Source organism: Oryctolagus cuniculus, chromosome 3, assembly GCF_964237555.1.
Source record: "Oryctolagus cuniculus chromosome 3, mOryCun1.1, whole genome shotgun sequence".
Lineage (NCBI taxonomy): Eukaryota > Metazoa > Chordata > Mammalia > Lagomorpha > Leporidae > Oryctolagus > Oryctolagus cuniculus.
The window spans coordinates 131,787,300-131,814,607 of NC_091434.1; the positions used below are offsets into that span (position 1 = coordinate 131,787,300).

At 40.7% G+C, this 27,308-nt stretch overlaps 1 protein-coding gene across 7 annotated transcripts in view; it reads left to right on the forward strand.

Moving 5' to 3' along the window:
• Positions 1 to 27,308, forward strand: part of DOCK4 (dedicator of cytokinesis 4) — a 520,558-nt gene that overhangs the window by 265,969 nt on the left and 227,281 nt on the right. For all 7 annotated transcript variants that reach the window (XM_051849661.2, XM_051849660.2, XM_017342765.3 and 4 more), the window contains 2 exons: positions 19,677 to 19,758; positions 20,476 to 20,536. In XM_051849661.2, the coding sequence (XP_051705621.1) occupies positions 19,677 to 19,758; positions 20,476 to 20,536 (143 nt within the window). The remainder of the gene's footprint in view (positions 1 to 19,676; positions 19,759 to 20,475; positions 20,537 to 27,308) is intronic.

Below are 27,308 nucleotides of genomic sequence, written 5' to 3' on the forward strand. Positions count from 1 at the left end.
GTTTAGATTTCCCCTAGTGCACCAGGGCATTGCTAGGAAAGGCAGAGAGTCAGTTCTCTGGGACTCATCTGTAATTGTATTGTATTGTATTCATTTAACACACACATAGTGCTTAACCTGCCAGACATTGTTCTAAGCGCTTTTAAAAGTATTAACATATGTAGCCCTTGTAACAAACCAGCAAGGTAGGAATCCTCATTTTTTGTATATGACAAAACTGAAGCACAGAGTGGTTAATAACTTGCCTAAGACCATACAGCAGTGTGTGGTGGAGCTGGTGTTTTAGCAAGGCAGTGTATGTAGGAATCAGCATTCCTTTTTTAAAAAAATTATTTATTTATTTGAGAAGTAGAGTTACAGGCAGAGAGAGACAGAGACAGAGCTCTTTCATTTACTGGTTCGCTCCCCAAATCACTATAATGGCCTGACCTGAGCCAATCCAAAGCCAGGAGCCAGGAGTTCCCTCTGGATCTCCCTTGCTGGGTGCAAGGGCTCAAGCACTTGGGCCATCCTCTACTGCCTTCCCAGATCATAAGCAGACAGCTGGATCAGAAGAGATCCAGCTTCTTATATAAGGAAACCAAACTACTTAGCATCTCCAGTAGCTTGCATTTAAAATTGGCTGTTGCACTGTATGGTGATAGAAATGGTCACAGTGCTTATGCTTCCCATATGCTGTGCAGCTATTGATGTGTATATTAATTCTCTGCTTTGTTGATAGATGTCAATTACTCAACAACAGATTGTAAATTACATGGGCCAGTGAAAACAACATAGTTCTGTGTTGACTCCCTCCCTTATAACTTTCATTACTTTGTTTACTGATGCATTCTAAGGCTTCATTAATTAAAGCTGTAAATTTGTCCTGGGACTAATCTATTACTGTGTTTCATTCTCATCTGAGAACTTATTTAATAGCACCTGAGTGAGTGCCACCACTTGGTACTAGGCTTCATGTAGAGCTGTTCATGCATGCAAGCTGCTGGCCTGGGCTTTTACTTGAGAAAATAGCAGAAGGGTAGTACTTCTGGAAAAACACTTATCCTGATGATTAAATACAGAAAGTCTTATCCTAGTAATTAGATACAGATGAAGTTTACCCTCAGCTGGTACTTCATTCACATACTTTCCTGAAGTTTGATAATCTTTTTTCCTACCATCCTACAATTACACTCTCCATTTTCTTTGAAGTGTTTCATTTTTATATAAATTTATATTGCCTACAATTACCTCATGCCATGGTTTGGATATTAGTTTGTGTGTTAAATATCCCACAAAGGATAAAAGTCTCATCCCCAGAGTCTTATGTTAATGATGCCAAGAGGGTAGAAACTTAATCCAATTGTGGTGTCTATAGGTGAGGCCTTTGGGAAGTGATTGGATTGTCAAGGGCAGAGCTGCCATGGTTGAATCACAATGGCTTTCTCAAGAAAGACATTGGGGGCCTGAGCTGTGGTGTAGCTGGTAAAGCTGCTGCCTACAGTGCCAGCATTCCATATGGGTGCCGGTTTGGTTCTTATCCTGGCTGCTCCACTTTGGATCTAGCTTGCTGCTATGGCCTGGGAAAGCAGTAGAAGATGGCCCAAGTCCTTGGGCCCCCGCACACACATGGGAGACCAGGAAGAAGCTCTCGACTCCTGGCTTCAGATCATCATAGCTGTGGCCATTGAGGCCAGTTGGGGAGTGAACCAGCAGATGGAAGACTTCTACTTCTCCCTCTCTCTCTCTCCCTCTCTCTCTGCCTCTAAAAAAAAAAAGACATCATAGACAGACTTGCACATACTCTTACCATATGATGCTGTGCGTTTTGTTGGAACTCTGCCAGCAAGAAAGACTCCACTAGAGGCCACTCCAGTTGAATCCTCCAAATCTTAGACTGGGAACTTCCAAAACTGTAGGCCAAGATAAACATCTTTCCTTCATAAATTGCTTGTTTTGAGTATTTTGTTATAGTAACAAAAAAGCAGACTAATGCACCTTGTGATTAGTATGTTATTCTATTTAAGGAAAAGATGAGTTGTGAATACAATTAGTAAGGCAGATATTTTTCAAATATGGACTCATAGTAAACTCTAAATATGTCTAAATTTCTCTCCATTCTCAGTACATATATCTTCTTATATATTTCTCATCATTGTACAATGACATTGTACATTGTACAATGTCTAAGTCTGGATCCAAACTCTGGCTTTGCCATTTAGTAGCTTAATCAGGTTGGTCAAGTTAATTCATAGCTCTTATGGCTGTTAACATATCTGCTTAATCAGGATAATAATATCATCCCTTGTTATTATTTTAGGATTAAATTCTTAATATAATCCTTGACACCTAATAATTGGTCAGTAAATCTTAGCTATAGTGATGATGATTTACAAAAACTAAAACTGGAAATACACTTTAACATAACCGGAAATGATACGCATTAGTTGCTCTTGGGTTTTTTAAAATTTTAATTTATGTTACATGTTGTTTATTTGATGAAGACAGCAAGAGAAACAGAGGGCTCACATTCACTGGTTCATTTCCCATGTATCTACAATAGCAAGAGCTGGGCTAGGCTGAAGTCTATAACACAATGCAGTTCTCCAGTGTTGGTGGCAGGAACCCAGTTATTTAAGCCAGCACTGCTGCTTTCTGTATTCTGCATTAGCAAGAAGCTGGATTCAGGAGCCAGAGTTGGGAATGGAACCCAGATACTCCTAGATGGTACATGGACATCTTAACCTCTAAGCTGTCTGCCCACTCCTTGAATGCTTTCTTAAAGAAATCATGTATCAAAGTCAGCATTGTGGCACAGTGGATTGAGCTGCAGCCTGTGCTGCCTGCATCCCATATGAGCACTGGTTCAAGTCTCAGCTGCTCCACTTCCAATCCAGCTTCCTGCTAATGTGCCTGGGAAAGCAATAGAAGATGCCCCCAAGGACTTGGGCCTCTTCCAGCTATGTGGGAGACCCAGATCAAGTTCCTGGCTCCCTTAGCTTGGTTAAATCCCAGCGGTTGTGGCCATTTGATTAGTGAACCTGTGGATGGAAGAGTCTTTCTGTAACTGTGCCTTGCAAATAAATACATAAATAAATAAACCTCAAGAAAGAAATCATGTATTGTATGTTGCTATTGACTTGATTTTAGGCATATGGTATCATAGTTCTGAAAAATTTAGATTCACCTTACCAGTAAAGAATACTTTACAATACTTGAGCAACAGAAAAAGAAAGAGAAAGCAAAAAATGGAGAGGGAGAGAAAGTTAACTTTTTCTTTGTTTTGTATGTGTGTGTGTGTGTGTGTGGTGTGTGTGTTGGTTGTTGTTGTTGTGGTTTTTTTTTTTTGTTTTTTTTTTTTTTTTTTCCCCTCGAGGGACTCAGGAAATAGGGCTTAGAACAGGTGATAGGGCTGGAGACTGAAGGATCACAGGGGGAAGAGAGTAAGATTGAGAATGGCGTAATGATGAGGGGAACCCAAGAAATGATGATTGTAGTTTCTAGTAGTTCTCTTTAAAGGCTCACATGATCTGATAGCCTTTGCACTTCTTAAAGACAATTAAAGAATTTGCACTGCTTTTTAAGACTCAGTTATTGCGAAAAATTTTCAAGAGTTTACAGAAGAAAGCTCTTACGGAGAATAGTCACTGGGCTCAGAGGAGGAAAAATGCTAATCTCTTTCAGGAAGTGTGGTGATACCTAATGGGGTTCAAGGAGCAAATATCATTTTTAAATTCTCTGTGCCCTGTGCCAGCCTTTCTCATTTCACACATCATTTACAACTTCTTATGGCATGATCACAGGAATTCAGCATTTGTGTCTGTATAAAAGTGAGGAGCATCCCTTGTTTTGAACTTTGAAGAATAGTGGGCACAGAATGCTTTTTCTAGCTTCTTGTTAGAAAAGTAATTCAAAATTGCACTTCCCCAAAGCAAAGCAACAAGGTAGGGGAAGGTTTGGCTGGCAGGCATGCAGGGAGCACTACTCTGAAAACAAAAATAGCAAGAGGAGGCATGCAGAGACCCTCCATGGACTGTGGCAATTATCAGCTGTTCCCCAGGGCCAAGGACACTTCCTGCTGTGTCTAGACTCCCTGGCCCAGACTTCCCTGTGGGTGTCTGCCTGCCAGTGACCCCAGCTGCCATGCCTCCAGCCTCTGGTGGAAAAGCCTGGCTGCTTTTCACTCTCCCTCTTCTCCCTAGTTAATCTTTCAGCAGGTGCATTGTTGTCACTTCAAAGTTAATCAGATTTGTGGTTTACTCCCCTTTGCTCACACTTCTGTGTCACTTAAGAAAACAAATAATCGCTTTAGGGATGTGCTGGTGTCCTTCCTGGGAGAGAATCTAAATAAGAAATCAGCCAGGAGGAGAACCCAAATGAAAACAAAACAAGCAAAGAAACCCTTTATTCATATGGAGAGCATCCAGGGTAGGACTGATCCACTCTTTTCTCCTTAGCATTTTTTAAAGAGCCAGACATTTCCAATTATGTTTAAAATTGTAAATTACTACATTATTGTAATAGTAAGTGGCTAGAAATTCACGTTTGCAGAAAATCGAACACTTCAGAGTAAATGTACTCAGCACTGGCTTTCTCTCTCCCTTTAGCTGCATGCCTATTCAGGCTACCTCTTTTTTCACTTAAAGGGGCAGTATTTTAGGAGGGGAGCAAAGGCCCTTTTAAAACCCCTGTCCTTGTGTTTTACAGGATGACTAAACTGAAGCTCATTTTACCAAAATTCTGATCACCTATATCTTTCTTCCTCTGCTCTGTTCCTGCTGTCCTGTAGTATTATTGACTAGCTTTATTAATACTTTTTAATATTAATATCTTGAGAGTCCTTGCTCTCTACAGTGAAAGAAATACAAAGGAAAGTGAGGGCTTTTTTGAGGGGAGGAAGAAGTCTAGAAGCACAAGCTGGGTCCATATGAGGCAGAAAGCAGGCCGGGAGCCAGGTGGAGCAAAGCGTGTGGTTAGGAGCAGCCACAGGAGGTGAAGCGTGGGCAGGAAAGCAGAGGCAGAGAGGTGGCCAAAAGGCTGCACACGTGAAGGCACAGAACAAGGGAAGAGCTCCAGGCCTTTTATTCACTTCCAAAGGAGCATGGTTATGTAGTCTGATTGGCAGGTGGGCGTACAGGCGAGGTCAGGTAGGGGTGTGAGATCACAAAAGGGGCAGGGCGAAGGCGTGGTCTCCAGCTCACAGATCTAATCAATTCCTGCCTGTCTGCCTGCCTATATCATTAGGAAATTCAGAATCATTTAGTTTCCCAAGGTCTCTACAGAAGAAGCTGAGATCACACACAGCAACTGACCTCGCAATGACTTCTTTAGTATTCAATGCCATTGCTGTCCTAAGATGATTCTACAGTGACAATGGTAGTATTAATGACATGGCCCTGGTTATTTCCTTTCCTAAGGATAAGAAATTTCACTTCCTTTTTTATATTCTCTGTACCTGCAGAACACCTGACACAAGGTGGGGATTGGCACAGTTCTAGTCTGACCTTGGTGCTGAGGCAAAGCATTAAGAGATCACACAATTATTCTCTTTATCTTTGCTAGCATCCTTTCACTGCAGGTGGGCTTTGCTTCTTAATAAGAGAGAGAACTCATGGTATTGAGTGTGTCAGAAATGTGTACGGAGTTGTTTCGTGGTATCATGTGTAAGAACTCTGATCTCACACCTCTCTGTGGGGAAGCAGCAGTTGCAAGCACAGTCACACTAAAAAATTCATAAAACTTGTCAAGTAAATGTATCCCATTGTCCCCTAAGTGTTTTCGTCTGGAGACGTTGGACTCCTAAGCAGAGGCTCTGTCTCTCTGTGTATTTCAGTGGAGCCTCATAAGTGTCAGACTATTCCTGTGAAATTGCTGGTGTTCATTCATTCACTCATTCAGGAGACCTGCGTGTGCACAGGGCCAGGCCCTCTACCTGGGCACTGCAGATACATCATTGAAAAAAACATCAAAAAAGAAAAACCCTGCCCTCACTGAACTTATATTCTTCTGATGTTCAAAATACTACTAAGATATAAGCCAAAAATGTTTTTAAGCCTAGAGTTTCTATTGCAAATGGTGTCCAATATACAGTTTTTACTTCACAAAAGTATATCCAGTGTCTAAAACAAGATTCCTAGCCTTCCAATTGCCTGACATTCCTTTTCTAATTTACATAAACTGTAGGCCTCAACAGAAAATACAAGTAATGTACCTGTTCTCATACACACTAACATTATCCAGGCAGAGGCTTGGAGATCCCTGTTTAATAAAGCAGGTGACATGGGCTGGGCCTTTGGCCCAGTTAAGCCTCCAGCTGCGATACCACATCCAGTGTCACACTTCCTGGGTTTGAAACTGGCTTCACTGCTGATTCTACCTTGCTGCTATTGTGCACTCTGGGAAGGAAGTAGCAGGTGAAGGTTCAAGTAGTTGGGTCACTGACACCCAAATGAGAGATGCTAAGTAAGTTTCTAGCTCCTGGCTTCAGCCTGCCCCTGTTTTGGCTGTTCTGGGTACTTGAGGAATGAGCCAGTGGATGAGAGTATGCTCTCTCTCGCTCGCTCTTTCTCTCTCGTTCTTTCTCTCTCTCCAAAATAAGATAAATACATAAAAACTTTTTTTTAAAAAAAAGTCCTTTAAAAAGTACAGTTCCATGCGTCATCTGATAAATAAACAGCATTTAATGGCGACTTAGATTTCATTTTTTTAAGGTTGTAATGAACCTGAGGAACCTCTCAATGAGCTGTATAATGGAAATTTGATTTTGGTTTATTTTCATTAAAAAATAGAACATTCTTTTGATATAATAAATGCATAGAAGATTTATTATTACTAACTTGTTTTACAGGGCTAGAATTACAGGAATTTTTACTATTCTATTCATTTAAGGCATTTCTGCCTTTTCAAGAAACTATATGCTTCAGCCAAGAATACTTATAAAGAGCTTAAGTTTACTTTGTTTTCAACATTCCTTATCAAAGGGACATTGTTTTTAAAAAGTCAGTAACGGGGGCCCATGTTGTGGCATAGTGGGTTAAGCTGCCACCTGCAACACTGGTATAATGTATGGATGCCAGTTCATGTCCCTGCTGCTCCATTTGTGATCCAGCTCACTGCTAATGTGCTTGGGAAGGAGACCTGGATGAGGCTACTGGCTTTCGTCTGGCCCAGCCCCAACTATTGTGACCATTTGGGGAGTGAACCAGTGGATTTGAAGATCTCTGTGTCTATGTGTGTCTGTGTGTGTGTGACTCCACACCCTTCCCCTCCACTTTATAATGTTGCCTTTTAAAAAAATAAAATAAAAATAAATATGTTTTGAAGAAGTCAGTAATTACCATCTACAGATCAAAGTGATTCCCGCCTCATGAAATGTCAAAGATGGAATGTGTTTACAGTGATGAAATTATGTAAATTCTGAGACAAGTGCATGTAAGACCGTCTGCCTACACAAGGCCGTCTAATTTCACAATCCCCATTTCTGCTGACCTAGATCTTCCCAGTGCCTACTTTTGGTTACATCTCTGAGTAACTCATTTTCCAGTGAAATTCTTCATGAATTCTCTGGAGAGATTCCCAAGCAAGTATTTTCCTAAATTGTTCAGTATAGTATACTTCTTTTTTTTAATTTTTAAAATTTATGTAAAGGGAACAGATTTTATATATACAATTTTAAGAACATAATGATACTTCCCATCCTACCCTCCCTCTCTCCCTTGTTTCCATCTGCCCTCCTCCTCTTTTTTCTTTCAGTTTTCATAATGACATACTTTCAATTTACTATATACTTGCAAGCTTAAGCCTCTACTAAATAAAGAATTCAACAAGTAGTAAGTAGAAAAACCGATGTTTTTCAAGGGTATAGATAAGGCCTATGAATAATAATTAAATCTCAAAATGTCAATTTTGCTCATGCTTTTTTATACTCTATATATTACTACAAATCAGGGAAAACATGTGATATTTGTCTTTTGGGGACTGGCTTATTTCACTAAACATAATGGTCTTCAGTTACATCCATTTTGTTGAAAAATATAGGATTTCTTTCTTTTATTTTATGGCTGAGTAGTATTTCCTCGTGTATGTATACCACAATTTCTTTATCCAGTTATCAGTTGATGGACATCTGGGTTGATTACATATCTTAGCTATTGTGAGTTGAGCTGCTTTGAACTTGGGGTACAGGTAACTCTTTCATATGCTGATTTCATTTCCTTATGGTAAAGTCCTAGGAGTAGAATGGTTGGGTCTATTTTCAGATTTTTAAGGATTCTCCATACTGTCTTCCATAATGGTTGAACTAGTTAACATCCCCACCAACAGTACATTAGGTTATCTTTTTCTTCACATCCTTGTCAGCATTTGTTATTTTTTTATTTTTGAATGATAGCTATTCTAACTGGGGTGAGTTAAATTTCATTGTGGTTTTTATTTGCATTTCCCTGATGGCTAGTGATCCTGAGCATTTTTTCATGTGTCTGTTGGCCATTTGGATTTCATCCTTCTAAAGTGCCTGTTCATATCCTTAGCCTACTTCTTCACTGGATTGTTTGTTTTGTTGTTGAGTTTCTTGAGTTCCTTATGTGTCCTGAATATTAGTCCTTTGTCAGATGTATACTTTACAAATATTTTCTCCCATCTGTAGGTTGCTTCTTTACTTTGTTGAGTGTTTCCTTGATGTTTTCCCAGTTGTCTATTTTTGCCTTTGTTGCCTGTGCTTCTGGGGTCTTTTCCAAGAAGTCTTTGCCTATGCCAATGTCTTTCAGTGTTTCCTTTATGTACAGTGTGCTTCTTTCTAAGGATTGTACTTGAACTTTGGGGATGTCTAGCACCTCAAGTCATCTGAATCTAGAGTCCTCGCTTTTCTTTCTTAAATAAGTAGCCATTCAAAATCATTTCTTAGTTCACTCGTCAGTTATTTAGTCTGGTAATATCACTGGCTAGGTGAAACAGCAGGTGACCTGAACATCATTTATTTGTAATTTTAAATAATGTTGCATTTATCTAATCATTGAGTTTTATCTTCCTAAAAAGAGTTTTATTTCTGTTATCTTTATTTTCTCTATAAAGAAAAAATAGCATGTTGTAGTTTAATATCCTCCTGAGTAGTAGGAATTGTCCTGAAATTCAGGATTTGGCTGTACTTTTAAATATTATCTCCTTTTACATCACTAAGTTGAGGCCAAATCCTTTGCTGGCCAAACGAAACCATCACATTATTTGGTTGTTTAGTCCCTCCACACTCATGTTATTTATGAAGTGAATCTGGGCTTAGACATTAATATTAAAAAAAAAATCTCAGAGTCTGTCTTGCCTTTAGGTAACACTGCTTATACCAGTGTTATCATTTCTTTTTATCATTTCTCTTTAATCAAAAGAGTTCATGTTGTGGACTCAAAAGGCTTCCATAGCCTTGGCAGCTCATGACAAGAGCCTCGGGTGATCACTGATGTCATAAATAAGAGTGTCAATTGTTAAATCAACAACTGGAGTCACTGTGCACTTACTCCCTATGTAGGACCTCTGTCCTTAGTGAGTTGTAATATGAGAATTAATGGTAAACTTGTCTTCAAACAGTACTTTATACTTTGTGTGTCTGTGTGGGTGCAAATTGTTGAAATCTTTACTTAGTATGGTCTTCTGTATATAAAGATAATTAAAAATGAATCTTAATAAAGAATGGGATGGGAGAGGGAGTAGGAGGTGGGACAGGAGTAGGGGTTGGAGGGCGGGTATAGCGGGAAGAACTGCTATATTCCAAAAGCTGTACCCATGAAATTTATGTTTATTAAATAAAAGCTTCCTAAAAAAAAAGAACTTGTGACCCTAATGTTGCTTTAATTGTAAAATTAGAAAGCACATTAATAGTCGTCTGATTTAGGAAGAATTTCTTAAGGAGTTGCTTTCATTTATTGCCAAGGAAAATTTCTGTCATTGGTCAATCATGAAGTTGGGAAAGAAAGGGGAAAAGTTTGGCCCTAGAATACCAGACATTTGTTGCTTGTTTACTGGCATATATATATATATATATATATATGACTGTCATAAGTGAAAATCTGCGATCCTGACTCATAGGTCTGGGCATTTAGATCCAAACATGGGTACTTTAACATGACTGGGTTTTAAACCTACAGGAAGCTGTTAAATCCATCTTGACCTGGAAACCAGAATTTCCAGGCTAGGGCCTGGACTTTCTATGCCTCTCCAAGAGAATGTTGTACACAACCAGGTTGGGAGCCCTTGGGTGAGAAGACCGATGGCACTCTTCGGTTTTCCACTGATTCCATTGATCTGACCTTCCATATGGTAGCCCTTCATCCTATATCCACAGTGGCACCAAAGCTCATGGCCCAGCAGCCACCCTTGGGCTGCCAGCACACCCTCCACTCAGCTCCCACAGTAACTTGCCTGGCCTGAAGTAGCACCACTTTCCTGGGGACATTCCTGCGGTGGTTTATTGTGCTATAAGAGCCTTTCCTTTTTGATTTGTTCTTTGACACTCATTCGAAGAAAGAACACAGTAAAAACTCTTCACCATGTTCGGGGAGAAAAAAGAACTTTTTCTTCAGTTCTTATAAGTTCTTAGAACAGACCCTTATAACAAAATACAAATGTATAAGAGAAAGACAAACAAGTTTATTAACATACACATTTTGTGTATACATGGTAGATACCAAGGAAATGAGAAGTGGATGGAATTACAACTTGTATAGCATCCAACAAAGAACAGGATATTTTTAGAGAAGTAGTGAGCCAAAGGAAAAGGACTTGAGTTTACAGGGGCTGTAGCATGTGGAAGGAAAGTGAAAATGGCAGACCCAGTCTGGTTAGTAAAGACTGATAATGTAGATACCTCCGGTGCCACTTCATGTTGCAAAAGGGTCTGAAGTTGTCTTTGCTGACAAAGCTTTCTTCCTCTTGGTAGAAGTGGGGTTAGCCAACCTTTCCCATTTGTAGATTGGTGTCCAGCTTTTAGGCAAATTGAGGAAAGGCAGGGACATATCCTTTAGCTGCTTCTTCATAACTGCTTTGAAGAAGTGGTGTTTTCAGTCCTCTCACAACTTCTTGGAAGCATCTTAAGAAAATACAGGAGAAGCAAGGAATTAGAAGCTGTTCAGGTCACCTTGCATTTGCATTCAATTGTCTTTAAGATAGAGCTCTAGATGTTACCCCATTGAGACATCCTCTTACCTCTTCTTATTCCCTGGTCTATCTTATTTCTCCCACATTTTCCTCCTTGCCTTCTGGTCTATCTCCCTTCATAACTACTTCATGTAAAGTAAGTATTAGTCATTTTTCTCACACACAGCATAGTTTACTTAAAGACAGGTGACTTTTTCAAATGTGCTACATGGAGAGGTGTTCTGTTTCAGATTTTTTTTTATAAAATTGATTTGAATGAGTATAAAACATCATGGCATTCAGTTTTCTTTCCAATAACTTTGCCAGAACATGAACATCTAAATGTTTTGCTCTCTTGTTACTGTTATTTTGGGAAACTATAAATCTATTTCAATGATTTAACTGTCCAAATGCCTTTATAAGTACTCTTTGTAATTTTTTATAGATTGGTCAACTTCCTAATCTTTCACAACACATGTTTCAACCCAAAATAATATGCAGATATATATTTTTTAAAAGTCATGTTTGTGTAACTTTAATGTATACCAAATCACTAGACCATTTTACTTCTTATGTGATGTAAGCAATCTAGTGAAAAACATGAATCCACACAGAGAGATACAAAAATCTTTATGTGAAATATAAAATATAAAAATCTTAGAGATGTAGGAATATATTTCATATAAAATATCAAAATCTTTGATGTTATCCATTTGTATATTCAGTTATATTTTTCTTTGAAGGCAATAGATTGTAGTAGGAGCACCTTACTGGGAGAGACACTTGATGTTATTACTCAGAAAGCTGGGAGAACCCTCCCAGATCTGGCCAAGGACCTCCACTCCCCATAGGCAGGCCTTTCTGAAGGATGGGTGACTGCTTTTGAGGGATTGAGGAAGACAGGTAGAGAAAAATCAAGACCATCCTGCTGAGAAATAGGAGAGATGCTATTAAAGTCTTCATATCCTTACTGTGCCTCCAATACTTATTTGTATAATTTTCCCCAATGGTAAGAACATTTGTAGGTTATTTCTACCAAACTATGCCATGGGAACCTACTCTTCATAATTGGAGATGTTTTGGAGTAATTGGAATGTCAGGAGCTTGGCGGAGTAAGTCATCCCAGGCATGAGCTCCTTTAACCCAGAGATGTTGTGCTTTGTTTATTTGTTTTTGTTTCATACTTTAAAAAAATATGTGTTTATTTATTTATTTGTTTCTTTATTTGAAAGGCAGAGTTAGAGAGAGAGAGAGAGAAATCTATCTGCTGGTTCACTCCCCAAATGGTCCCAAATGCTGGAGCTGGGCCGATTCAAAGCCAGGAGCCAGGAGCTTCTTCTAGGTCTCCCATGCAGGTGCAGAGGGCTAAGAACTTGGGCCATCTTCTACTGCTTTCCTGGGCAATTAGCAGGGAGTTGGATAGGAAGTGGAACAGCCAGGATGCGAACCAGCACCCATATTGGATGCTGGAGCCACAGGAAGTGGCTTTACCCACTATGCCACTGTGCCAGCACCTGCTTCATACTTTCTTAAACATTTTTATAAATACTTTATTTGAGAGGCCGAGAGACACACAGAGAATCAGATAGACAGGGAGCTCCCACCACTGGCACGCTTCCCAGATGAATCCCACTAGCTGAGCCATCACTGCTGCCTCCCAGAATCCACATTACCAGGAAACTAGAATCAGGAGCAAAGGACTAGAGCCCAGGCACTCCAGTAAGGGGTGTGGGCATCTTATTCCCTAGAACAAATATCCCCCCTCCTCCCTTTATTTGACAGGCAGAGTTAGATAGTGAGAGAGAGAGAGACAGAGACAGAGAGAAAGGTCTTCCTTCCGTTGGTTCACTTCCCAATTAGCCACTAAGGCTGGTGCTGCGCCAATCCGAAGCCAGGAGCCAGGTGCTTCCTCCTGGTCTCCCATGTGGGTGCAGGGACCCAAGCACCTGGGCCATCCTCCTCTGCCCTTCCGGGCCACAGTCGAGAGAGAGCTGGACTGGAAGAGGAGCAATCGGGACCAGAACCCAGCGCCCACATGGGATGCCAGCGCCACAGGCGGAGGATTAACCAAATGAGCCACGGTGCCGGCCCCTAATTATAAAGGCAGAGAGAGAAACACACACAGACACACATTCACACACATATATGCACAGTGCCCACCTACAGGCTTACTGCCCAAATGTTCCAATGGCTACGACTTAGCCAGGCCAAAGCTGGGAGCGGGGAACTCCATCTGGGTCTTCCATATGCATGGCAGGGATGCAACTACTTGAGCTGTCACCTTCTTCATCCTAGACTGCTTGTTCAAGAAGCTGAAATTGAAGCTGGATCCAGATATCCAGCCCAGGTACTCTAATGCTGGACACAAGTACCTTTTTTTTTTTTAAGATTTTTTTTTATTATTATTATTTAAGAGGTAGAGTTACAGACAGAGGGAGAGACAGAGAGAAGGATCTTCCATCTACTGGTTCACTCTCTAAGTGGCCACAACAGCCAGAGCCATGCCAATCTGAAGCCAGGAGTGAGGAGCTTCTTCTGGGTCTCCCACATAGTGTAGGGGCCCAAGGACGTGGGCTGTCTTCCACTGCTTTCCCAATTCGTAGCAGAGAGCTGGATCAGAAGAGGAGCATCCGGGACATAAACCGGTGCCCATATGGAATGCCAGCACCACAGGTGGAGGCTTAGCCTACTATGCCACAACACCAGCCCGACACAAATATCTTAACTGTGTCTTATCCACTAGGGCAAACACATGCCCCACCTTGTGTACTTTTTAATAATGGTTTTTAAATTTGCTTGAATATACCCTGAGATCCCTTGGCTCCTGTGACATAGTCTTGCTCTTCTTTGTCCGCTTTTGAGGTGCTCCTTCTTGCAAAGACAGCATAGAATTGTGATTACGAGCCAAGAATCTCTAGTGAAACTCTAGGTGTTAAAACCCTGGGTCCATCCTTTGCTGATCTTCCCTCCTTCACCAGCTTCCTACTGTCCCCAGCTTGTGCATGTGTCAAATGGAGGTGAGAATGTTTTCTGCTTCATTAAGTGCTTGTGAAAATGAGAGGATACATACAAGGCATAATTCTCAGGACCTGGCCTGTTTGCTGCCTGCTTGCCTCTATTATTGTCCCCCAGGGGCTGTGCTGGGGGTGCTTGTTTACATTCTTATTTCATCATCTTGATTTTCTCAAATCTTTGTTAGAAGGAGATAGGCTATAAATAATGAATAATTGTGAGTTATTGTCCTTTATTTTCAATAAGAAATTAGCCATTGTTGATTTATAATATCATGATTTATAATGGCTCACCCATTATACACAGGTGGGCACTAAATTTCTCCTGCGGTGAAATTTCCTCTGGAGAACATAGGAGTACATGAGGAGTCAGGTGATGGCTTTTCTCAGCTGGTATTCATGTCCACTCTCATTTCTCTGTTTCTTGAAGGTTTCTGTTTGCTTGTCCATTCTTTAAGAATATGAAGGTAGGGGCTGACGCTGTGGCACAGTAGGTTAAAGCCCTGGCCTGCAACGCCAGCATTTCATAAGGATGTTGGTTCAAGTCCCTGCTACTCCACTTCCTATCCAGCTCTCTGCTAATGCACCTGGGAAAGCATCGGAGGATGGCCCAAGTGCTTGGGCCCCTGCACCTACATGGAGTTCACCGATGTGAGAGAACTGGAAGAAGCTCCTGGCTCCTGCCTTCAGATCGGCTCAGCTCTGGCTGCTGTGGCCAACTGGGGCGTTAACCAGTGGATGGAAGATTTCTCTCTGTCTGTACCTCTCTCTGTAACTCTTTCAAATAAATAAAATAAAGCTTAAAAATTAAAAAAGAAGAGGAAGGTAACAGAAAATGGAATTACAAATAAGTAATTATAAGTAAGATTATTTTGGTGCAAAATGTTTAAATCCATGCAGATTTCCTAATAGTGCATATTTCCTGTGAACTTTTTTTAAAAAAAGAGAGAGAGATGTATTTATTTACTTGAAAGATTGAGTGAGAGAGAGAGAGAGAGGGAGTTAGACAGAGAGAGAGATCTTCCATCTGCTGGTCCACTCTGCAAATGCTGCAACAACCATGACTGGGCCAGGCCAGAGCCAGGAGGTAAGCATCTCTCACTGAGTTTCCCTCATGGGTGGCAGGGGCCCAAGCACATGAGCCATCCTCTGCTGCTTACCAGGCACATTAGCAGGAAGCTGGATCCAAAACGAAGTGGCTGGGGCTTGAACAGGCACTCTTGATTTGATGCCGGCATTGCATGCAGCAGCCTAATCCACAGCGCAACAATAACCACACCTCTGAGAACTTGTTAAGATCTTCAGTAGGCAAGCATTTTCAAATTTTTGCACTGAAATACTTGTATTTTTTAATGATCTTATTTAATTTGAGAGGTAGAGTTACAGACAGAAAGAGGGAGAGACTGAGAGGAAGGTTCACTCCCCAGATGGCTGCAATGGCTGGAGCTGGGCTGATCCAAAGCCAGGAGCCAGGAGCTTCTTCCAGGTCTACCACATGGGTGCAGGGACCCAAGCAATTGGGCCATCTTCCACTGCTTTCCCAGGCCTTAGCAGAGAACTGAATCAGAAGAGGAGCAGCTGGGACATGAACCAGTGCCCATATGGGATGCTGCAGGTGAAAGCTTAGCCCACTATGCCACAGCACCAGCCCCTGAAATACTTTTTGAAAAATTCCTTTCTCTGTGAACTGTTTGAAGTAGCTTTTCATTCTTTCACTGTATATTTTTCTAGGTTTGATATAATATAGATATAAAATATACATGAGGACAGGGTTAAATGTCATGATCTAGAATCTGGAAGTGAAAGTAATCATCTTGTGTGAGGCACCACTGATTAAAAGCTCTGTTTGGAGAGAGTTGTGTATTTCCTTACCATAAAGTAAAGGACTTCATGGGGGAAGGAAGGGAATTGAAATCTTATTAGGCTTTTGCATGTTGTTATATTGTATCCAAAATGATTATGTCTATATGCTCTTATCAGATATCAATTTTTTTTTTATTTTTTTTTCTTTCTTTCTTTATTTTTTTTTGACAGGCAGAGTGGAGAGTGAGAGAGAGAGACAGAGAGAAAGGTCTTCCTTTTGCCGTTGGTTCACCCTCCAATGGCCGCCGCGGTTGGCGCGCTGCGGCCGGCGCACCGCGCTGATCCGATGGCAGGAGCCAGGAGCCAGGTGCTTTTCCTGGTCTCCCATGGGGTGCAGGGCCCAAGCACCTGGGCCATCCTCCACTGCACTCCCTGGCCACAGCAGAGGGCTGGCCTGGAAGAGGGGCAACCGGGACAGAATCCGGCGCCCCGACCGGGACTAGAACCCGGTGTGCCGGCGCCGCTAGGCGGAGGATTAGCCTAGTGAGCCGCGGCGCCGGCCATCAGATATCAATTTTACCAAATCATTAGCCAGAGGTTGCAGATATAAAAGCTAATAGTCATAGGCCTGTGTTCCGGTTATTAGGAAAAAAGCATAAATGATATCATGAAGGTCTGCATATTCTTGTATAAAGCTTACAAGACCTAGTTTTGCTTCCTGATCAGACTTAGAATACAGTTGCTAAAGAACAGACTTACAGTAGGCTCACGGTAGAGTACCAGTGTTTGTTTACGTGTGGTCACAAAAGGTCACAGGAGACATTTATGGGATTTTCAGATGTGCTGGACTGAAGTATAATTGTCGTGTTCCTTTTTTCTCCTGGCTATGAAGGCATATGTTCTGACATCACCAAATATGTGAGGGTGTGTGTGAGTAATTTTAATACAAAAACTCTGTAATGTGTGGGTGTAGGTCTTTTTTCCTCCAGAACGATTTGCTGATTAAGTAGTAACAACATGCCACCAACTGAGGTTTTCTTTTTCTTTTTTCTTTGCCTTTTTGAAAGAAATCTGTGTTTAAAACTTGCACGTGACTTACTTCTCTTCAGTACATCTATCTTCATTTTATTTTTATCTCTCCCTCATGGCATGCTTAAGTTCAGGGATCTGTCATCAGATTAGCATGTATTGATATTCCTTCTGAAGTGGAATATGATCCAGTGTAATATTTGCATTTTCAGGATTCTCTCCAGACCAGTGAAATTAAAATAGTGACACAAAAAATACCTCTTTCTGAAACAGAATACTTCAGGAAACATTGTGTTATCAGAATATTGGTGAAACTTCTGGTATAAAATAATATTTTATATCATTTTTAAGTTAGAATTTTAATATCTAAAATACTCAGCTGATATTGTATATTAATCTTAGTGGTATTCATCACTGGAGACTGATCTGTCAGAAGGTAATATCTAATTTGTCTCAAATGTTTGAGGAGGCGTGAAGAGGTGCCTCAAGCATGAAAACATCTCAAAAGCCATAGAGCAGAGTGACTGTCCATGATACAAGTGGAGAACATTCACTTTGCTTATGTTGTCCTCTGTGATAAAATTAATAAATCTATGTGATAAAGTGGCTGATGACTAAGTAGAGAACTATAGCAGTGTGGACCAAGTAAAGCTCAGTTCTTTTTTTTTTTTTTTTTTTTGGTATTTTGCCTTTGTGAAATAAAATAATTTATTATCCAAAGTCATTTTTTTCTGGGTATGTTTACCAAGCAACAATTTCAAAACAAGGACCACTTTGAAAAGTGATAAATCAAGATCCACGCATCTTTTACTCCTATTTTCTTGGAAAGGGCCGAGGGAAAGTTACCCTGAACTCCTGGACAAGGCTTGACTAAGTCCTGTGGATGTCCCAGGCACATGAATGCCTTCTATCTCAGTCTTCTAGAAATATGTGCTCAATATTTCTTTAGAATAGAGAAAGGATTTACCTTGTGGCATTCGAATGAAGTACAAGGATTTTGAATTAGTACATGGGATAGAATGTCTACTGAGCTGTAATCTTGACCAAAACCATCTACTAGTTTTCAGTTTTCCTATCGATAAAATAGGCATCACAATAGACCCTACTTCCCAAACCATAGTGTGTGTAAAATTAGTTAATCCATGTAAAGTCCTTAGCATAGTGCCTGTGAAGTGATGAATTCTTAGGGGAAAAAAGAGTATTACATAATTATTTGATTATCTGAAGTATAATTCCTTTAACCCAATGTGAATTTTTGTACTTTTCTTTTAATCATATTTTAAGTTTGAAATAATAGTGACTATGCTTCTATTATGAAGAGAGCTTGCGGTCCTGTTCTTTGAATTACATAGTAAGTGACAATTGGATAAAATTAATGTAACTGTATTTTCAGTTGTATCTGCCATTCCCAGCCTCCATTTCAGAATCCTATCATGTGGGAGATTTAGATTCAGTTGAGGATCTTTATCCTTCATGGCTGCTCAGCCCCCCTGCCCCTGGGAGAAAAGCATAAGTAATAGGAGAGGAAATGACCCCACAGAAATGTGTATTGGTTGCCCTTTCCTTTATGAGAGGTCAGACACCATATAAGAATAAGACACAATATAAGAAAAAGACAAGGTAAGCCAGGCAATTGAATCTGTTAAATGTATCTACAGAGATTTAGATCACAAAAGAGAATATGAGTTCTGAAATAGTTATAAATTGAAATCCATAGGCTTCCTTAGAAATTTATTTCTCATTTTTCCCCTTGTAGATATCTGGGCAACAGAGCCATGGTTTAAGGTTTAAGGTGAGGATCTAGTGACAGGCAACACAGGGTTTTGTAGACTCGGAGCCTTTTACGAATGCCCTGCACTCCATTTCCCTGTTTGTTCCATAGGCTGAGGCTACCCTGACCACAGTCACACCGTGTGATAATTTCACGTTCTGTTGATATTTGTTGTGTGTTCTCTGCCTGAGGCAGTCAGCCATTTGATTTTATCACAGGCACAAGGATATTGAATTTCAGGTCAGTTTTGAAGCTCAGCTGACAGATAAAGTTTTCTTCGGTTGATTGTCATTTTATTTTTTGAACATAAATAGGTAGTGTCATAGATTATTTTGTGTCTAAGTGGTGTCCACAGGCATTTGTTGCCTTGAATTAGTAAGTGATCAGCAGGATCATTATGGTTGCATAAATCTGGGTGGCACTATATTTTCAAATGCAAGTTCAGTGGGGAGTTTGAGATCTGTTTCTCTGTAGATCAAAGAAAATTCAATCTCATTTCTTGGATCCTGTATTTATGTTTTGAGTTATAGACTTATAAGACCATAAAATATGAAGCCTTCTATCGGATGGTTAGCACCCAGAATAATGTCCTTAATGTTAATATAAGACAAAAAACAACTTGGTAGGTAAATACAAAAAAAAATGCATTAGTTTGGGTTTTTTCCCCACTTTTACTGCATTTGTTTCCAGCTTTTGAAACAATAACCATAATATTACTGATATGGAAACTTAGTCTATTCTTTAAAAGTTAATTTTGGTTTGCATATGTGTTTTTTGCTTACGCAGTTGCTGCTTGCAATTTTTATCAGAAATGAAGCAAATGTTTACTGTCTTAGGAAATGAATTTATATAAGCAATTTTGATGTTAGGTGAATGGCCTCAACTCCAAAGATGAAGAGCATTCAGAAAGGGGATACGTACTTAGATAATTTTCAAAATGTTAAACTTTTCTTCTCTTGCAGTGAGAGGTTTTTCTTGAGGCTGAATAGGAATGGGCTTCCAAAAGCCCCAGATAAACCAGAACGACATTGCTCTCTCTTTGTGGTAAGTGGTCTTGTTTCATCCATTAGGTGGGATCTTCCTATTGTGCTTCCTATTACTTAGGAGAAATAAATTACTATGATAGAATATAGTAGTTTAAGAAATGTTTAAAGAGGCCGGCGCCACGGCTCACTAGGCTAATCCTCCGCCTTGCGGCACACCGGGTTCTAGTCCCGGTTGGGGCGCCAGATTCTGTCCCAGTTGCCCCTCTTCCAGGCCAGCTCTCTGCTGTGGCCCGGGTGTACAGTGGAGGATGGCCCAAGTCCTTGGGCCCTGTACCCCATGGGAGACCAGGATAAGAACCTGGCTCCTGCCTTCAGATCAGCGCGGTGCGCTGGCCGCGGCGGCCATTGGAGAATGAACCAAGGGCAAAAGGAAGACCTTTCTCTCTGTCTCTCTCTCTCACTGTCCACTCTGCCTGTCAAAAAAAAATTTTTTTTTAAAAAGAAATGTTTAAAGAATGAATGAGAGATTAAATCAATATCATTAAAGTATTATTTAATATTATTAAAGTATTATTTGATATCAGTAGACCTAAAGTTGATTACAGAGGTATTTTTAAAACAGAAATTGTGTGCTTCTTCTATAAATATTCCATCAAGAAGGCCTATGTTCATCTCTGTCTTTATTCTATTATGTGTGAGAATAATCAGCTATGTCCCTTAAGTACTTCTGCATAGATTATGAATTCTAAAATAACTAGACTTTGTTTTTTTGTAGGATTTGGGTAGCAGTGAGCTAAGAAAGGACATTTTTATCACAGTGCACATTATCAGGATTGGTAAGTACAGTATTTGTCTGTATGACAGGACCAAGTTATGAGAAGAAGAAATTCTGAGAACAGGCTCTGTGTGGTTGTGATTTGTCTGCTGTCTGAATCAGAAAGCATTCAAAGTCAGATCTGAACCCAAGAATCACCAAAATTGCCAATTGTTCCCTGGCCTCCTCAGCTTCACAGGCAGCTCCTTACTCATCTTAGATAAATTTTGGTCTCTTGCTATATAAATTGTTAAGTGGTTTATTTAGTTTCTGTTGTCTTTTATAATTATAATTTGTTACCATAAACTAAACTATTAGAAGCTGAGTTTCCTACTAGTTTATGAAAACTTTGTACCAGTTGGCATTTTCCAAAGTGCAGAATGCTATAGAGCATTCTTGCAGAAAGTACTATGAGAAAAAGGTTATGAAATACTGAATAATGGATGTGTTTTCACTTCTGTCATCAGCTTAATGAAGGTTCTGAAAAGTATGCCTCTCTGATTTTGTTGGTCCCCAAAGCTTTCCCCAAATTTGAATTTGACTGTGACAATGTTTGAAAACACTTTCATAATGTAGCATTTATTTGTTTGTTTGTTTATTATTTTTATTTATTTGAAATATAGAGTTAGATATAGGTAGAGATAGAGAGAGAGGTCTTCCATCCGCTGATCCACTCCCCAAATGGCCACAGTGGCCGGAGCCAAGCCGATCTGAAGTCAGGAGCCAGGAGCCTCCTCCGGGTCTCCCACGTGGGTGCAGGGGCCCAAGGACTTGGGCCATTTTCTACTACTCTCCCAGGCCATAGCAGAGAGCTGGATCAGAAAAGGAGCAGCCGCAACTAGAATCGGCACCCATAAGGGATGCCACGCTTCAGGCCAGGACTTTAACCTGCTGTGCCACGGCGCCCACCCCATGTAGCATTTATTAATGTCTTGCAGAATGCACTTGGGTATTCTGTGGTGAACTTGCTCCATGAAGCTAGAATGTGTTCCCATGTTTTTATGTGTATTTTATTCTAAAAGCAGGTGTTTTATGGCAGGGAAACTAGATATGAAAACAAGTGGTTAGACTACTGAGTGTTTCTATTAAGGCTAACCAGGTAATACTGGAGAATCCTTCCCACTTCTTCACTGACTGTGCTACATTACTTTTGTCAGAATACTGCAGAATTGTGATACATCGCCATGCAGTCCTGCAGTGTGAACTTTCATTTTGTATTCTTTCATCTTACACATATAATAAAAACATTGTACACTGAGACAGGCTAATGAAGCATGCTGTCATTACAACATAGATTTTCTATATTTTTTCTAATAAAAATCTGTTTTGAAAACCCATTTTCATTTTTTGCTATTTCTTCTATATTTGAAGGAAATGGTAAATGACTTTTAAATTAATTAATTTATTTTAAAGATTTATTTGTTTGAAAGTCAAAGAGAGAGAGCTCTTCCATACATGGATTCTCTACCCAAATGGCTGTAATAACTGGGGCTGGACCCAACAGAAGCCAGGAATATAGAACTCCATGTGCATCTTCCACATTTGTTTCAGGGGCCCAAGTTTGTGGGCCATCTTTCACTGCTTTCCCCAGGTTCATTAGCAGGGAGCTGGATCATAAGTGGAGCAGTTGGTGTTCTCAACAGCTCTCATATGGAATGCCTGCATGATAGGCAGCAGCTTAAGCCGCTGCACCACAATGCCAGCCCCTAAATAATTTTTGAATTGGTTTTGGTTTTAAATTTTCTTTTTACAAATGAGTATTTGAAAAAAATTAGAAAGGATCTTTTAAAGTGTTGTTAAAGTTGCAACCCATGCTGCCATGTACTTATGAGATAAAACCTCTGTCTATTCCCAGAAGGTAATTCTTTGTTTGCTTGTTTGTTTTCAACTCAATTTTTTTAAAGATTTATTTTATTTATTTTAAAGACAGTTACAGAGAGATGTAGAGACAAAAATTCCCAGATAGCCACAATAGCTGGAGCTGCGCCGATCCGAAGCCAGGAGCCAGGAGCTTTCTCCGGGTCTCCCACATGGCTGCAGGAGCCCAAGAACTTGGGCCATCTTCTACTGCTTTCTCAGGCCACAGCAGAGTGCTGGATCGGAAGAGGAGCAGCTGGGACTAGAACTGGTGCCCATATGTGATGCTGGCGCTTCAGGCCAGGGCTTTAACCTGCAGTGCCATAGCGTCAGCCTCTTATCTCAAATTCATACTACCAGTTGTTAATGTGGCTTTGTATATCTTCATATCCACATTGTTAAAACTTGAATATAAAACCTTCTATAGAATTGAGAGACAAAGTTACTGACATGCTTTCAGAACTTTCTAGAATGTATGTACAGGTTTCAAGTGGTAGAAATACATGTGGCAGAGTGAGTATATGCCCATCTAATTTGTGGCCTTCACTCAGTGTCATTGCTGAGGCAGCCAGCTCAGTAGTATTGACAGGCTGCCTTCCGAGTATGACACTTGAATATTTTTTTCCTGAGACAAATGGTCATTAAGGCATAAAATGAATATTGAACCAGAAATTACCTACCCACCTGTCTCCAACTTGGATCAAATGAATACTTCTCTAGGATTATCACCAAAAAAAAAAAAATTACTGTTTCAGTATTTTGAGACTAAAGAAAAACAAGATGAAAGTAAAATTATTTTAAATTTTATTTATTTTATTTGAAAGGCAATGAGACAAACAAACAGATAGAAATCCCCCATCGGCTTGGTCACTACCCAAATGCCTGCAACAACCAGGTCTGGGCCAGCTCAAAACCTGGATCCATGAATTCAAACTGAGTTTTCCACATGGTTGGGAGGGACCCAACTACTTGAGCCATCACCACTGTCTCCCAAGACGCACATTAGCAGGAAAGTGGAATTGGGAGCAGAGCAGGAACCCAAACTAAGACGTTGCAAGGTGAGATACACAAATCTCAAATGGCATCTTAACTGCTGTTCCCAATGCATGCCCCAGGGTAAAATTTAAGAGAGGTTAATCCTTAATCTGACATCTCCTTTGATGCTGGGACAGATGCTTCTTTTTTTTTTTTTTTTTTTTAATAAAATATCCCTTGAGGGGCTGGCTCTGTGGTGCAGCAGTGTAAGCTGCCACCTGAAATGCTGGCGTCACATCATGGTCTCTGGTTCCTGTCCTTGCTGCTCAACTTCCAGATCAGCTTCCTGCTAATAGTCTGGGAAAAGCAGTGGAAGACGACCCACGTGCCCGGGGCCCCTGCCACCTGTGTGGAAGACCTGGAATAAGCTCCTGGCTCCTGGCTGCAGCCTGGCCTTGCCCCAGCTGTTGCTGCCACCTGGGGAGTGAACCAGTGGATAGAAGATTTCCCTCTCTATGTGTTTGTCCCTCTCTCTATTCTGCCTTTCAAATAAATAAATAAATAAATCATTAAAAAAAAAAATGTGTCCTGAAAAAAAAAAAAAAACTCCCTTGGACCTGCTTTAGTAGGAAAAAGATACCTTGACCCTCACAGGCTGCAGAAAGCAGGAGCTTTTCACTTTGTGGAATTTAAGCTGAGATCTGGTTTGGAAAGAGCGGGTGTAAAAAGGGAGTAATTAATTATTTTATATCTTCCTGTCTGTCCCAGTTAGCACTTTTTTTGACCTCTGTGCCTTCCTTTTTTTTCTGGTTGCTCAGTTTTTGTTTTTGTTTTTATTTTTAAAATTTTTTGTTTGTCTATTTGAAAGAGTTTACAGAAAAAGAGGAAGAGAGAAAGAAATCATCCATTATAGGGCCGCTGCTGTGGCACAGTGGGTTAACGCCCTGGCCTGAAGCGCTGGCATCCCATGTGGGCGCCAGTTCGAGTCCTGGCTGCTCCACTTCCAATCCAGCTCTCTGCTATGGCCTGGGAAAGCAGTAGAAGATGGCCCAAGTTCTTGGGCCCCTGCACCCACATGGGAGACCCAGAAGATGCTCCTGGCTCCTGGCTCCTGGCTTTGGATCGGTGTAGTTCCAGCCATTGCAGCCAATTGCAGAATGAACCAGCGGATGGAAGACCTCTCTCTCTCTCTCTCTCTCTCTCCCCCTCTCCCTCCCCCTCTCCCTCTCCCTCTCCCTCTCCCTCTCTCTCTCCCTCTCTGTGTAACTCTGACTTTCAAGTAAAATAAATAAATCTTTAAAAAAAAAAAAAAGAAATCATCCATCTTCTGGATTTACCCCCAAAATGGCTGCCAGGAGCCAGCAACTCCATCCTGGTCGCCTACATGGGTGGCAGGGTCCCAAGCACTTGGACCATCTTCCACTGCTTTTCCCATGCCATTAGCAGGGAGCTTGATCGTATGTAGAGCCGCTGGGACTCAAACCTGTGCTCATGGGATTGCCTGCCTCCTATGCAGCAGCTTAACCTGCCATGCCTCATTGATGGCCCCAATTGCTCAGTGTTTTTACCTTTTCCCATTCCTCCTCCCTGTTTAGAGAATCTTTCTAGAAATCCAACCAGAAATGTAAATTCTTGTTAATCCTGCGTTTGGGAATATGCAATGGTCTTTGTATTATGGTAGCTAGAGACCTTAGTAGCCAATGTCGCTCCCCCTCTTCGTGGAGGAACGACACAGGACCCTGCGCTGTTCCTTCGTCCGCTCGGCCCTCCCCGGGTTTGCTGCTGGTTCTTCCCGGGTTGGCTACTATCCCTTCCACCTCCGTGGAAGGGCAGTTCCCCCTGGCCACATTCCCCACTTCCGCAGGGGAGCGGCACACCGCCAGCCGGCTTCCTCGGGGGGCTGCACGGGTGTTCCTTCAACTAGATGTTCCCCTTAGATGTTCCCCATAGATGTTCCTGGTGCATGCCGTCTCTCTCCTCCTTTATAGTCCTCCTCTGCCAATCCCAACTCGGCTGCCCACACGCCGAGTACGCTGCTCTCCTCCAATCAGGAGCAAGTCCTACAGTTTATCAGTTGAACTGGAGGCAGCTGTGCGGAAGCTGTTTACTTCTCTCCCAGCGCCATATTGTGGGAGAGCAGATGCATAGAATAAGTCTTAATTCCAGTAACTCAGTCTAGTCCGGATTGCTCCCCACAGCCAAAGCTTTGGTGCCCAAATTGTCAGAAAAGAAAACTTAAAACTCCATGTTAGAGGACATGAGAGGTGTGGGGGTTTAGGAGTTCAGTTTACCATGTCACATAGGATAACACAAACCTCACATTGCAGGTAGTTATGGAGGTCACACTTCTCCCATCCTCTCATTTTGTCAGTGCCCCGCTCCAGTTGTTTCTTTAGCATAGTAGTAGCTGAAGGGAGTGTTTAAAAATAAGGAAAAAATATGGTGATGTCTAACATGCCCTTATATAAGTTGTAGGAATTTTTTGAACCTATTTTTTATTTACTTTTTTATTTGAAAGGCTCTCTCTCTCTCTCTCTCACACACACACACACACACACAGAGAGAGAGAGAGAGAGAGAGAGAGAGAGATCCCATCTGCTGATTCATTGCCCAGATGCCTGCAAAAGCTGAGGCTGGGCCAGCCTGAAACCAGGAACTGGGAACTCAATCCAGGTCTCCCATGTGGACAGCAGAGACCCAGGTACATGAGCTATCAAGCGCTGCAACCAGGTATTCAGGGAGCTAGAATCAGGAGTGGAGCCAGTACTCAAATCTAGATATTCTGATATAGTACCAGCCCACCCCTTAAATTGTGGAAATTTAAAGCTAAAAGCATTCTTAAGAATAATTTTGTTTAGTATTTCTAAGTTTCTCATTTTTAATTGTGGACTTCTTTTATTAAATTAAATACTTCAGAAGTATTCCAATCAGAAATCTTCTAATCAAGTTGTTGTCTTCCATTTACAAGGGAATAATTAGTGAAAAAGATGGGATTGTATATTTCATCCTAATAATAATCATAATAGAGATAAATCAAAACTTTTTCATTTCACATGTGACAGAAGTTTTAAATTTGCTTAGATCCATTCTACAGATAAAAATTTAATTGATGATTTTTAAGTATAACATTATAAAGTGATTTGAAAGTTGAATTTATATTAAAATCACATAGCTGGACAGTTAGCTACATATTATAGCATCAGGTCATGAAAATCAAAATAGAAAATGAAACAAGCACCCATAATGCCTTTAATTTTATTTTTAATTCATACATCTGAAAAGCAACTGACTTATTTTGAATATTTTTTGGATTTTTATTCTGATAAAATAAGAGGTTTTCAAGCTATAATTTGAAAGCAGTTTCCTGAAAGTGACCTATCACAGGCAGTTTTTTGTTGTTGCTGAGTGATGAAAGCCAGAGTAGATATTACCACCCCCTTTTCTATTTAGCACTGGGCTTTGGAGCTGCCTAGATGTGCTATAGCAGAATTTTGCTCACATGGAAACAATGTATGGATCTGTTGGCAGGCGTCTAGAGACCTTGCATATTTTATTCCACTTAATACTTACTATATTTCAACTTTAGTATACGATCAGCTTTCCCTCATCAAAGAGACCATGGGCAATCAAATACCATAATAATTAAATACCAATAACAAATATTATATATATATATATCAGTAGCATATTTTTGAAATATGTGATCATTTAAACAGGTTGGAACTTTGTAATAGTGTGAGCCCCCTGATGTGGTTTCGGGGGGGACAGGGTTGTCAACAGCCTGCACTCTGGGCCCAGAGCATGCCCATTTGATCACCTGTACTTGACTTGCTCTGCTACTCAGAGTCTCATGCTGCTCTCTTTTCTTTTTTTTTTTTTAAGGATTTATTTATTTATTTATTTATTTGAAAAGCAGAGATACAGAGAGCAGGAGAGAGAGAATCTTTCATCCACTGGTTCAC